Below are 13328 nucleotides of genomic sequence, written 5' to 3' on the forward strand. Positions count from 1 at the left end.
TAAGACAATTGCTTATATCTTTTGTTCTCAACTCACACATTATCTTTCAAATGCTCCTGGAAGAGATACCCACAGATATGTACAATATGGTTAAGTGGAACCATTTGGGGTACACAAGTTTGCAGTGAGAACTACCTCCTGGCTTCAGGAGTTCTGTTTTCAGAGATCGCTGAAACAGCTGTTTAGGGACCACTAACCATTTTTTCCCTGCCATTTAAAGCCTTCTAAACAGGCTTTCTTCTGAAATTTATGAATTTTAAAACCTTTTGAGTCCTCTGACAACCTTCACTCAGGCAATACTCCCATTGTGGCAAGGAGTGAGGAAAGGTTACAGAATTAAATAAAACTATGCAATATTTCTCCCAATTACCAGAAAAGGTTGTACAAAAGAGTATCCAGTGTTTTGTATAAAGTTGTGGAAAGTTTAGTCAAATGTCTTCCATTAAAAGCAATGGGAAATTGTGCAAGTATGATTTTATGCAAGTTTTGAAATCATTAAGAATAGTATACAGCATCTTTTCTGACTCATTAGACCATAAAGGCTCTTAAGGATCTGACACATGCTATAACTTTATAGCATAGACTTGAATACAGAGGAGGATTTGCTTGACACTGTAGGATGTAAGTGTCCCGATCCTCGGCTGCTCTAAATTAGAATACCTTCATTGACTTCAGTGGAGTTCTGACAACATGGAGTAGCTAAAGTTCCTCTAGTTTAAAGTCTGTAAAAAGCCATTATGGTCTATTAATCATCTACATTTTTTGCAGTCCTTGAATATTGTTATATTTACATTATTTATATTTCATCTACATTACTTATTCACTTATCTAATACTTTTACACATCCCAAAGTACTTGACATGAAGAGTTGCTTAGAGTTGTGTATGTATGTAGCTGTGGGCTTGCTGTTCTAGTGGTCTCAGCACAGGCCTCTCTGGCAGGAATTCAAATCCCTCCTCTGACATTTGCTCCTTCTGTGGCCTTGGGTTTAACTTCTTGATCTCTTTGTTTCAATTTCCTTACATATAAGATATTTCCAGGGCTGTTGTGATAACTGTATAGCACTTTGGAGATAGATTTGTATGTGTATTTGTCATTAAAGAGCATGAAACAAAGAACTATGTTCTACAGTCAACATGCAGGTTAAGTAAAATACAACTTTCATAATTAGGGATTGCATTTGCAAAAGACAAGGTTTAAATATCATATTAAAATTTAAGAATGGATTTAAGACCTGGAGAGTCATTACAATGAGCTAAAGAATTTCTCTAAAATGAAGGTGTTTTGGAAGAACTTTGAATGTAAAAGTATATAATATATATAAAAATATATAGAAGCTATAAGAGAGAAATCAAGGAAAAATAAGTCCACAACTGAATGTGAACTCTGGATTATATTGATTCATGCTGAAAAAAATGGGTTGTATGTGAAGTTCTGCAAGTACTGAAATTTCCACTGATTGTACTGAGGGTTGCATTTGTTGAAGCTGGCTTGGAAATTAAAGAAAGAAAGACGTAATGGAAAACAAGTAGCAAAATCTTATTTTCCAGAGATGAAAACATAAATACTGAAGCAGAGTAATGACAAGAGCAGTATACAATACTTAAATGAGGATAGCTCAGATTGGGTATCAAAAGGAGGATAGACCAAAAAAATGGAAGGGACATGTTGGTTGATCTTGAGCCAAAATGGTGGCAGTTAGAGTATCCTGAATTTTATTCCGTTAATACTGCTATGAAAACCAGCAATAGTCTTCAAAATCTAGCAACTGTGATGAAGATGATAAGATGTAATTTGTATCATGTGCTGGGCTGGAAGGGTAGGGATGTAATTTTACAGATGTTCTGTTAAAGGAAACAAGCTGATGAAGTATGTGAGAAAGTTCTAGTTCAGGATTAATCTCACCAGCAGTTCCACTACATTATTGGCAGAAAACTTTCTTTTGTTGAAAAAATGTCTATTTAGACTTTTTATTGATTTGTATACAGAAGATCCAACAATATTCTAAAAGTTCGTTAACCTTTTAAGCATATGAAAATTCAAGCATTATATATATATACGTTTGTAATGGCCCAAATTTACACAGCAAGTGATACTTTCAGTAATTCTGATGACAATGTTTACCCCATCATAACTTACTGAAGAGGAAAGAATATTTACATAATTTCTACCACTTCATAAGGAATTTAAAGAAAACAAGAGTCATCTCCTCAGTGAACCTTGGGAAAGGGATTTATTTGTGCTGAATCGTTGAATCGTTTATGCTAAAGAGCTGGGTTTGCTACTCTCAGGACATTGAATTTCTATGACAGTACATTTGCAGACCTTAATACATAAGGCAAATCAGAATGTAAAGAAGGGAAATTCCAACTAGATAGTTTCCGAATGACCTTACACCCTTGAGCTGATGCTTGCCAGCAGAACATTGATTGACAGTGGTATGGCTTTGCTATAAAAAGGTCACTTTCCAATCACTGTGAATGGATATTGCTGTGATCATAGGAGCCTGCAGTCTGAAAAGAAGATAACGGGATAAAAGTGACAGAACTGTGTTAAGAAGTAGAAGGTGGTTTTTTTCTTCTAGTTTTCATAAGAACATTTACCAACGAGTAAATGACATGATTAAATGAACCTTCTTACAGAAATGTGAAAAGCATCATTCACTTGACACATTTGTTGTAAATTATAGATCCCTCAAGAACAGAAAAGAAAGAGAGCAAATGTCCTACCCCTGGGTGTGATGGAACTGGCCATGTAACGGGGCTTTACCCCCATCACCGCAGTTTGTCAGGATGCCCACACAAAGATAGGGTCCCTCCAGAAAGTAAGTTCACATTGTTTCATGGAAACCGGGGATAAAACTACAAAGATTTTTCTAGCATGCTTTTTAAACCTTTTATTTAAAAAAATAATTTCATTTTTCAGTATGGTTTGTCTCAACTTAGTCAACTGTTCTGTGTTATACTTTTTCCTTTATTCATCATTTCCATTCTCTACTAACTTTTACACTAAAAGAACAACTTTTAAAGCTGTATTCTTTGATTTTTAAGAATGCTAGGTTATTTTTAAATAGATGTATTCAGTCAACAGAGAAAAAGGTTTCCAGAAGATGTGCACTGCTTTTACTTCTGCGTGCCGATGTCACATCAACGGTCCCTGTTGTCTTGTACAGGAATAACTGTAATTGAAAAACTTGCAACCCCTTTCCATTGTTGTTGTTGTGTCTTAAACATAGCTTATATTTAACTTATATTATCAAAAATAACGATTTGGCTGTTTACTTCATTATACAACTCAGGATTTTGAGTAATATTCCCCTGTCAGTCACATGGGTGGAATTTCCTGCCATGCCAATGGATTCTCTGCAAAGGAGGTTCACCCATATGAGCTCACGAACGTTCATCTGAAGGGAGAGGGCTCCATTTCTGGAAGTCACCTCCTTGGCTGGTGGAAATGGTATAGTTCTGTTGAAGCTAATTGCTCTATGTTGATTTACACCAGGCAAGTGTCTAGCTAAGATCCAGTTCTCTGTCACACCAATTTTAAAATGGAGTTATTCCGTTGAAGCCTATGGACCTAAAATCCCCACTGTCCATCAGCACTTACAGACCTAACCTCAATGGATTTAAAACAGCCTAAAGGAAACATTATAAAGACAGTCAGGGCTAAAATGGTCCCCAGTTTCCAAAGGACGGTAGATTCTGAAGGATAGGAAAACAGAAGTAGATAGCACACCAAGAGTGGCAGACATAAAAAGTCTCCTCTTTCATGGTAGAGTGGCTTCTTCCAGAAGTAAAGTAATGAGGAGGTGCTTTAGGAAACTTTGCTGTAGCTTGGTTGATCTCTGAATACAGTAGAACAAATAGAGTAATTTCTCTGCTTTACAAGACCCTGTAATTTTCTGAAACACAAATATTTATTCAGTTGCTCAAAGTTCTCTCGTTTTTACAAATGGTAAATAAAAGGCTCTTTAGAAGACTTTGTAAATCAAAGAAGAATATAGCTTTAAACTGTTTGCATGCTCTTGTACCTACTAAAATGAAAAAGGTGAGCTCATCTTTTTATTTTTTTCCTGTGATGTTGGCCTTGTGAAGCATGTTTCAAGAACAGCTTTGAATAGTAGGAATTTCAGAGTAAAGCTTTTGCATCTATACACGTTTTAGTACACTGATGATGAGGTGATGATGATGGTTATCTTTTAATCAGTATATGTGGTTAAATTCTCAAGTCTCTGAACAGCTTTTATTCAGTTCTTAACTCAGTCAAGGAATTCACTGATTTTATTAGATCTTTTTTTTTGAGTGAGAACTAAATACAGGCTTCCAGACCAGTTCTTGTATGAGAAAACCAGAACTTTGCAAGGGCTGGATGGCCTTTTTCCATAGAGTGATGTATTGCCATCCAGCTCTGAGACATGGATTCAGAGATGTCTCACATCATACAAAACTCTTTAGTGTTACCAAAAAGTTCTTGATAATTTGGCACTTCATAGCATGAGCTTTATGATTTAGAGGAGTACAGCTCTGAGCAGCTTGGGAGTAAGTTTTCCATCCAGCTTGCAATGGATGCAGATGTAAATCAGTTTACTTGCTTAAGCTTGTACCACTTTTTTCTTTTCTACACAGTTTTCTTTTTCTTTTTTTATGCCATCCCTCAATTTTTTAAGTGATTATTTTTAGTTTTTAGTCTTATGAAAAAAATTTCTATCCATTGCAATTTTCACATCTGTAGAGAATACGAGTAAAAATTTGAGGACTAATTCTGCTCGTCATATAGATATGAATGATATGTCTATGTGGAAGTCGGCAGAACTGGCCCTAGCTCAATTGGGCTGTCTCATAGTTAGGGTTAAATTCTGTTTAGGGTTGTATTGAGGTGTGTTTCAAATAATTCAGTGTTCTACCAGTATAACTTGAGAGCTGATTTTCAGCTCTCCAGTTTGATACTGTGTGTATAAAGCTATGCATTATGAATGCATACATTTCCTGAAAGAATTTTTCTAGTCCGTAATTTTGTATTGGACCGTTGCTAGCTCACACTTTACTGTTGAGCTGATCTTTGCTCAGTGTTGTTGTATGAAGAAGATGTTGGAAGTCTTCTGCTTCACTGTTGCACCAGAGATGCATTTGTTTATAGGTTCTGTAACCTTCATAACTTTCACTGTTGCCCTGTGTTAATGAGCATAGGGTCACAAGACTTAACTTCCCTCATCAGGCTTTATTGGCTATGTGTGTCACGTGTATTTTGAGGAATGCTGGTTGTTAATGAATCCTGCTTTGTTTTAAAATGGTTTCATATATACTGGGATTTGATTTTTTTTTTCTTGTTTTCATACTCTGCTGTTTTCTCTTACTCTCCTTGTCAAGTTCTTGCCATGCATGAAAATGTTCTTAAGTGTCCTACACCAGGCTGCACAGGCCGGGGCCACGTAAATAGCAACAGGAATTCCCACCGAAGGTAAGGATGCCGTCGCTGGACGCCAATCTAGAGGGAACAGTGCCTCCGAACTGCAGCCCTTCTAGCAGTCCATTGGCGGGGGGGGCGTGAGTGTGTGTGTCGTTGTTTTGTTCTTGAGATTGACAGATGGTGCTTCGTGTGCTTTATCCATTTTAAAGAGTAACATTTATTCATGTATTTTCTGAGGAGGACGAGTGTGCGTTTGCTTCGGTATGGGTGAATTGATCCACAGAAGACATTTTAAGCGTCCTTTAGCTTTTTGGGTGGATTTTTTTTTCTTTTTGTTTCGATGTTAGCTGAACAGCAGTGGTACGAAACGAATGGTATGACTCCTTATGGGTATGTCACAGGGAGAAGGAAGAGTCTGCCAACATCAGCAGGACTAGGGCAGAGTTCTTGTTCTCACACTTCACTCTCTTCAGGGATTATTTTATAGTGCATGAAAAAAATCCACTCCTAAAAATGATTTTTTTTAATACATGAGAAATGGCATTTTAAGTACACAGACATTGTAAGAGTTAGCTTTCCTACTGACCACAGTCTCAACCCCAAAGTCCTTATTCAGCTAGAACTGAATTAGAATTTTGCCTGTTTAAGAAACATTATGAAAATGCCCCATTAAATTTAAAAATGAGAAGCCAGAAATGTTAGATGTAAATATTCTAGCCAAACAAAAGAAGATCAAGAAAAAAAGCTACTTTTCTATAGTTTCCTAAGGTTAGTAATAGATTCTTATAGAAGGGATGTCATTGCCTATTAAATTCTGTCAAACAAAACCCAAAATTTTCAAAAAGTTCCTATCATTTTTAGTACATGTCATAATTTTCCCAACAGAACAACAAGATCTTGCTTATTTCTTTACAATTTTAAAAACCGCAGGAAATATGGGTAAGAGGGTAAAAGGAACTATGCAAGGTTCCTATTATCAAATTCCTTTTTTACTGTTAATTGTAGCACAAAGGTTTAAGGGACTACACAGGTACTGGACTTTCAGTCTTACCGAGCTCTGGGTTACTAGAACCCCTCATGTTAACTGCATGTCTCCTGGAAGACTCTTGTGGGTACCAACCCATCTGCAATAAGCTCTGGTACCCCTTTCTTCTCCGCAGTGATGCTGCCAGTAGATGCAGCAAAAACCTCTGAGAAGGCTTTATGGGAATTACTGCTGCTTGAAGCAGCATTCACTTCTGGTTGAATATCTGCTAGAATATTTGAGGTGTCTGAAGAAGAGCACGTCAGTGGAGCGCAGCTGCCCTCTGGCATGACTCCAAAACCACGCAGAGCCCCCTCACCCCTCTGCAGAACTAGGGCAGCGAGGGAGGGTGGGGGGAGCAGTCTGCAGTCTGTGCTCACCTCTTTCTGCAGCTTTTGGGGCATTTTGCTCTGCTTCTTTTTTTTTTATTCTTCCCCCCCTCCTCCCCCCCCCCCCATTTCCTGTAGACAAGGGAACATCTGGGAATGCACTCATTTGCCTTTCATTTTAATTTCTTTTCCTGTGGAGAACACAGAGAGCTGCGGTCACATAAGCAGGCAATAGACTATGACAAGGAAAGGACCCCCTCCATTGTCAGGTCACAGGTTTTTACAGCTTCACTAAGAGCACCATCTGCTGGCATCAATATATTTATTTTTCCCTGTTCTCAATCTTTTCCAGAAGAATCAGACTTATTATTGTCACTTCAATAATAGTTCGGCATTTGCAAATTTATTTGAATTTCAAGTGCAGAAGTTCTTTTCATGTTACATCATCTACTATTAGAAAACATACTTTAGTGGCTGAAATTCATGAACAAACACTAAGTATAACATAGTTGAGATGCAGACATAGAGACACAAGGCCAAATTTTGCACTCATTTATGTGCCTTGCAAAAAGATTGGAGTTAATGGAGCTGAATGAGGTGTGAAGCAGTGCAAGGTTTGGCCTATATGGTGTCATTTAATCATCTTCAGGAGCCATTTCATTGGCAACATTTGTAGACGCATAAAGGTCACAAGTCTGCTAGCAGAGCTGCACAGTAGATTCCAGTTTACATTCTCCTCTCCTACTGGTATGTTCACTGGCTGACATCCATGAATAATCTACCCGTGTACAGTCAGAGAAGAAGAGCAGACGTAAGATCTACCATGCAACTTTGAAAGCAGAAGAAAGGAAGTCTATTCTAGAAAAAATACATATGACCAAAAAGCTTTTGGAAACTCTTTTCCTTCAGATTCTTCCTGATGCTGGCTAAGGAGGAGAAGGAGTAATTGGATCAGTGCTATAATGTGAAACTACGCAGGACAAGACAATTAAATTTCCTTTCTGTAATTGCAGCCTCTCTGGATGTCCTATTGCTGCAGCAGAGAAACTGGCTAAAGCTCAAGAGAAGCATCAGAACTGTGATGTGTCAAAATCAAACCAGGCATCAGATCGGGTTTTAAGGTATTAGAAATCACTATAATACTTATTATTATGCAGAGTTCATCACACATTCACCTAATCTGAGAATTTATATTTATATACGTTGTATATACATATATATCTCCTTTAAAGAAGAGTTAGAATTAGGGCTTCTGGATCCAATTCTCACAGTGTATATTTCCCACTCAATTTACATGGGGGAGGGTTGGTAATTATTTTGGAAAATACATGTAAAGCTGAAAAGCTCATTTTTGTCTTAGGCATTGTTTGGTGTAAAGATGACTGCTGGAGTGCAAAGTCTAAGAACAATGTGAAAAAAGTTGGTATCTTTTGGGAATAAACTAATATTTACCGGTAAGTCTTGGTTTTTTCAGCAGGCTTTTACTAGTAAATATCAGTTTAAATTAAAACCAGAAGCCCTATTTACATTAGCAAACAGGTAGTACACCTTTTGGCAGGACACTTGGAAAAATGCCAGGTATAGCTGAGATTCCAAAATAAGGTCAGGCTTAGTGCTTTGTCTCCACTCCCCCACTCGCTGCTAGGAAGGATGGAAAGAGAGAAAAATTGTCCTAAATTTTCATACGGGAAGGACCTTGAACCAATTGACGTGATTGTACCCCTTATCTTCATCCATATAGGATTCTGCATTTATCCAAAGCTGTATCCAACTTTGTACTATTGTCTCCTCTTTTGAGATATGCGAGTGGAAAAAATATTTTTTCTAAGGAGCTGAACTGTGAAGGATACATGTAAAGGAACTAGACTTCTGCATGATTGTACCAGCCTTATGCTGATGATGCCCCAAGAGCTGCAGAATTTCTCCATGGATACTGTGATATCTGTGGGCTGGGATAGGTACATCCCTCCCACCTGCCTCGAAGAGCGTGGAGGAAGTGCTGCAGCTTTAGTTCCCAGAATTTCCTACCTATCCCATAGGTCTCTTAGTATTTAGCTGTCTTCTAGATTTAAAATCTGATAGGGCTGCTTAAAATGAAAGTTGTCTGCTGTATTAGCAACATCATTCTTTGAATGTTCTCTTAAAACTTCATCTAATCCTGATGGTCTTTTCAAAAATCAGTCTTTCCATAGAGCTAAGAACACAGAATTATCATTCACATCTACAGAAGATTTTTTTGTCATGCCTGTTGACTTTGTTCTCCTTCCTCAGAATGTTTTTGATGGGCTTTATCTTAACTGCCCCTAATTCAGATTGTACAATTTTTCATACAGCATCCCAGACAGTTTTCTTAGAGAAGGGTTCTTCAAAACCTATTAATAAAAAACACCCTTTGAGGGAATAACACAGTTTCTCACTTGATGGAAAAAGAAGAAAAATGCAGTGGCTTTTACCACTGCTCGTTAGAGGGAAGCGGCTGAAGTCAGATGCCGTACAAAGAAGGCAACTGCTCAAAAGCAGCATCCGGTTTGCTGGCAAACTCCCTAGGAAGTTACGCTGCAATCTTAACTTTGCTTGTGAGCCTGCCCTGTGTTTCAGATTGTATAGACAACTCAAAGAATGCTTTCATCTTATCTCCTGCTTCCCTTTTACCTTTAAGTCATTGAAGTATTTAAGATGAAGAACTTGGGAGCTATTTATAATATTTGCATGCAGGCAACTGATGGGCAGACAGAGATGTTCTAAGAGTAAATCTTGAATACTTGTCTTCATCGCAGTTTCCATCCCACCTGCATTTAAATTTTTTTACTTAAAAAGAAATCAAATTCATAGGACTTCTGTTCCACAGAAATTTTGGATTTGCATTGAATGTACAGGATCCCAATTGCATTTTTTTAGCTAAATATAGATTATCTTGAGACAGGATCAAAATATTATTCATATCAGCTCATTGTATAAATGAGCCCACTGTATTTTGTGAGGAAGAAGTGTCTAAAGGAACGAGCATACATAAATCAAAGGGAATAATATGACTAATATGATTTCTTGGGTGATCTTTACATAAATATCCTGACTAAATTCTCTGAAAATGAATTCATTCAGAAAAACATAATATTCAAAACCTATTTCTTACTATTTATCACATTCCATTTTGTCAGTCAGCATGATGATACTTCTGGTCTTGACTGAATTTATGTTCTTATGAATGTTCTTTCCATTTCCTCTGGTTATAAATGCCATAAAGAAAAAGAAAGAAAAAAGAAAAAGAAAAAAGATTCTTGATTCCAGCAGAAGCACTTCAGGTGTGCTATTCATCATCTTTACCTCCTGCTAAACGCAGTAGGTACACATGCAGCACCATGTAGCGTTTGCTCTGTATGACCCAGTCATATAACTCTTATATAGGTAAGGTTTGCAGGATCTGACCTTTATTTACCTGCTTTGAGAGCTGATGACTTCTGTGTCCACATGCAGAAGACAGCGTGACAGCGGAAGAGTTCACTGCAGCATTCTTTCACTGAGATTGCACAAGCTTCTCCAATGGCCAAAAGATCAGTCAGGGCTTCTCCTGACTATCCTCCCTGATCCTAAACGAAAGAGAAATTTAGCTGATAAAGTTTGATTCTGTATTCATTCGCAGGACCTTCTGTGAGGTTGTATCTGTGTACCGGGAATCGCAGCCCCTGCCAGAACCTTGCCTTTACGCGTGAGCGGGATCTGCGAGGCAGCAGCTCAAAGTCAACAGGGATTGTGAGACTCTCCTGGCTATTTCTCAAGATGAACATGGACTTGTATATATAGGGTTGAAACAGGACTAGCTCCTTTGGAAAGTATAGAGGAAAACAGCATACAACTCCGTTGAAAGAAATTCAGAGGAAACTCTGTAAATTAAGTGGCGCTTCCAGTGCTATTTTTTTTGTTTTTGACATTTAAAGGAATTTGTCCAAACTTCTTCTGTCAGTCTGCTTGCCCCTCTTTAATTCACCTCCCAAAAGAGAAAGTGTTTGCTATGTGATGCAATTACATAGGGAAAGGGAAACCCTGAAGTATTTTAAAACAGAATTTTAAAATACTTTTAGCTACAGGATACATTTAGTGGTATTAGAATTAATTTTGTCTAGGCTTTGTTCAAGAAAATATATATTGTTTGTCTGCTGAAAATAACCAAACTAAGCAAATGCAATAATATATTGCTGTCTCTTGAGTACAAGAAATAACTAAGATTTTCTAATCTGAACTATAAATTATGCACAGACACAGTAAACTGAACTGCATCTAACAAACTTTACATATCTTTAATTTCTAGGCCCATGTGCTTTGTTAAGCAATTGGAGATCCCTCAGTATGGCTACAGAAACAATGTCCCCACCACCACACCCCGCTCCAACTTGGCCAAGGAACTAGAGAAATACTCTAAGACTACGTTTGAATATAACAGTTATGACAACCATGCCTATGGCAAGAGAGCCATAGCTCCCAAGGTGCAATCCAGGGATATATCCCCCAAAGGATATGATGGTAGGAGGTGCACACTCTTATACATGAGAGACAAGTTTGCAGTTAATCATGTTGTTGTATATGTAAACATCATACAAATAAGACATGTTTTCATGTTCATATAGTATTATGAGGAATGCTGTCATGTGTAAGTTATTTTAAAGGCCTTTTTAAAAAGCGTTGGTTTATACGGTGCTTGCTTCAGGATTGTTGCACTGGCAAAAGAACATCTCCAGCTATTAAGCTCCTGGGATGTGTTGAGATGGCAATAAAAGCTAAATAATAGAGCTAGTCCTTACATTTCTATCTGGGAGACCCGGCCTCAAGGGTCACACTAGGATTCTCGCTTCCGTACGGTAGTTCAGGTAACCCTTAAAGATAACATACTTCCTCCGTGGGGATATGGAAGTAGAAAACCTGGATCTCATTGCACTTCAGAAATCACTGCTACTTACTTAATGAGGCATTTCTGCCCATTTTGTCTTCATGAATACACCTATTGAATTCTCTAGAAAACCTAACATCAATAACAAGCTCAGGAGTAGGCTGAAAGTGGCTTCAGTTCAGGAGAAGACAGAGGATGGGGTCTGTCAGGCAAAAGGATTTTTACTAGGTGAGAAAAAGGAACTGCAGGATAAAGATGAGGATTTGGATTGTAGCTTTTGAGGACATCAGGATTATTTCAAAATAATACAATTATATGTGTGTATGTACATATATATATATAAAATATGTGTGTCTATATATATATATATCTCTCCAAACTCTGCATTTCTATTTTCTTTTTTTTTCCCCTTTTTTTGAATGTGTTAGCAGTTTATTTTTTTTTGGTTAAAATATTTGCTGCTACTCACTGACTACCATAGGAAATTTCAGGCAGGTGTCAGATTTTTGTTTAGGAAAACAGAAATAAATATACTAGATAGAACAATTTATGCTGTTGCCTGAACACAGACACTGACATTCAAAAGTAGGTAAGTGGAAAAAGGGAAAATTGCTACAGCTCTTGCCTTCATGTTTCAGATATTTTGGATATTTTGCTTTCTCATAGAATCAACAGGCATGTTCTTGCTCTGTAGCAGAAAGGAGAAGGGTGTGAAAGGCAACATTTTTTTGAGTAAAAGTGCCCTTTTTTCTTCTCTCACACACTCGTCTTCTTTGCCTGTATCAGAATAAGGGCTTGAACATTAATAAAGTTAAAGCACTAACTCTAACTGTTGTTAGTAAGCTAATGAGTGTACATTAATATAAGGTAAATAAGATGTTAACTGTTGTGTATATGCTCTGTCTACTCGTGCAGAAAGGAAAGAATCAAAGTATTACTGGGGTCCTGTGGACATGCGTATTCTCAGATCAAATTACTGATGCTTAAGCAGATGATATATATTTTTCTTATTTAAGACCCCTTTTTCAGCAAATAATTACAAACTCCGCTTTTTTTCCCAAAACACTAGAACTTGAAAAATAACATTAAATACAAGTTTAACACTGACCTTAAATAATGAAAGGTTAAGGTGATACAGTCACTGTTTATATGCACACTCATCTTCCTTTGAGACAAATAGGAAGTTTACTTGGAGATAAGATCAGGACTAGGTTGCTTTGCTGCTCAGTAATGTGAGCCAGAGAGGACTGAGAGACACTGTATACGTGTGATTCGTGCTGGTACAGCAAGTATACATGGTTCTGGTGTACTCGGAACAGCTGAAGCCCATTGTAGCTGGAGCAGGTTGTTAGCCAAAGGCTAATTCCCTATGGATTTGTTCCATACCCCTGGCTCTGCAGGAGGCGGCACACACCGTACCTGGTTCCAAGTGATGTGTGTGCTGCTTGGCCAGAGGGACTTGCCAACATGGTGCCAGGGATGGGACCTAATTGGAGTTTTTCTTTGTACTCTGTCAGTGATTTTCATGAAAACTTTAGGGTTCACATCTCTTTGGTCTTCCATGAGAACTCCGTCATATTTGGCTTAAATTGGCAAATGGTTTCAAAGTTCCTCAGGAAAATCAACTACATTCATAGAAGGATGAAGTGAAATCCTAGGCACATAGAAATCGGTCAAAATTTTGGCA

General features: G+C 37.7%; 1 protein-coding gene across 22 annotated transcripts in view; it reads left to right on the plus strand.

The window, feature by feature from the left end:
• MYT1L (myelin transcription factor 1 like) overlaps positions 1–13328 on the plus strand; it is a 321134-nt gene that overhangs the window by 240450 nt on the left and 67356 nt on the right. For 20 of the 22 annotated variants that reach the window (XM_054822319.1, XM_054822316.1, XM_054822318.1 and 17 more), the window contains 4 exons: positions 2690–2824; positions 5367–5457; positions 7773–7880; positions 11066–11277. The exons of the other annotated variants lie outside the window; for them this stretch is intronic. In XM_054822319.1, coding sequence (XP_054678294.1) covers positions 2690–2824; positions 5367–5457; positions 7773–7880; positions 11066–11277 — 546 coding nt within the window. The remainder of the gene's footprint in view (positions 1–2689; positions 2825–5366; positions 5458–7772; positions 7881–11065; positions 11278–13328) is intronic. 22 annotated transcript variants of the gene reach the window in all.

The sequence above is a fragment of the Grus americana genome, chromosome 3 (assembly GCF_028858705.1).
Source record: "Grus americana isolate bGruAme1 chromosome 3, bGruAme1.mat, whole genome shotgun sequence".
In the NCBI taxonomy this organism is placed as follows: Eukaryota; Metazoa; Chordata; class Aves; order Gruiformes; family Gruidae; genus Grus; species Grus americana.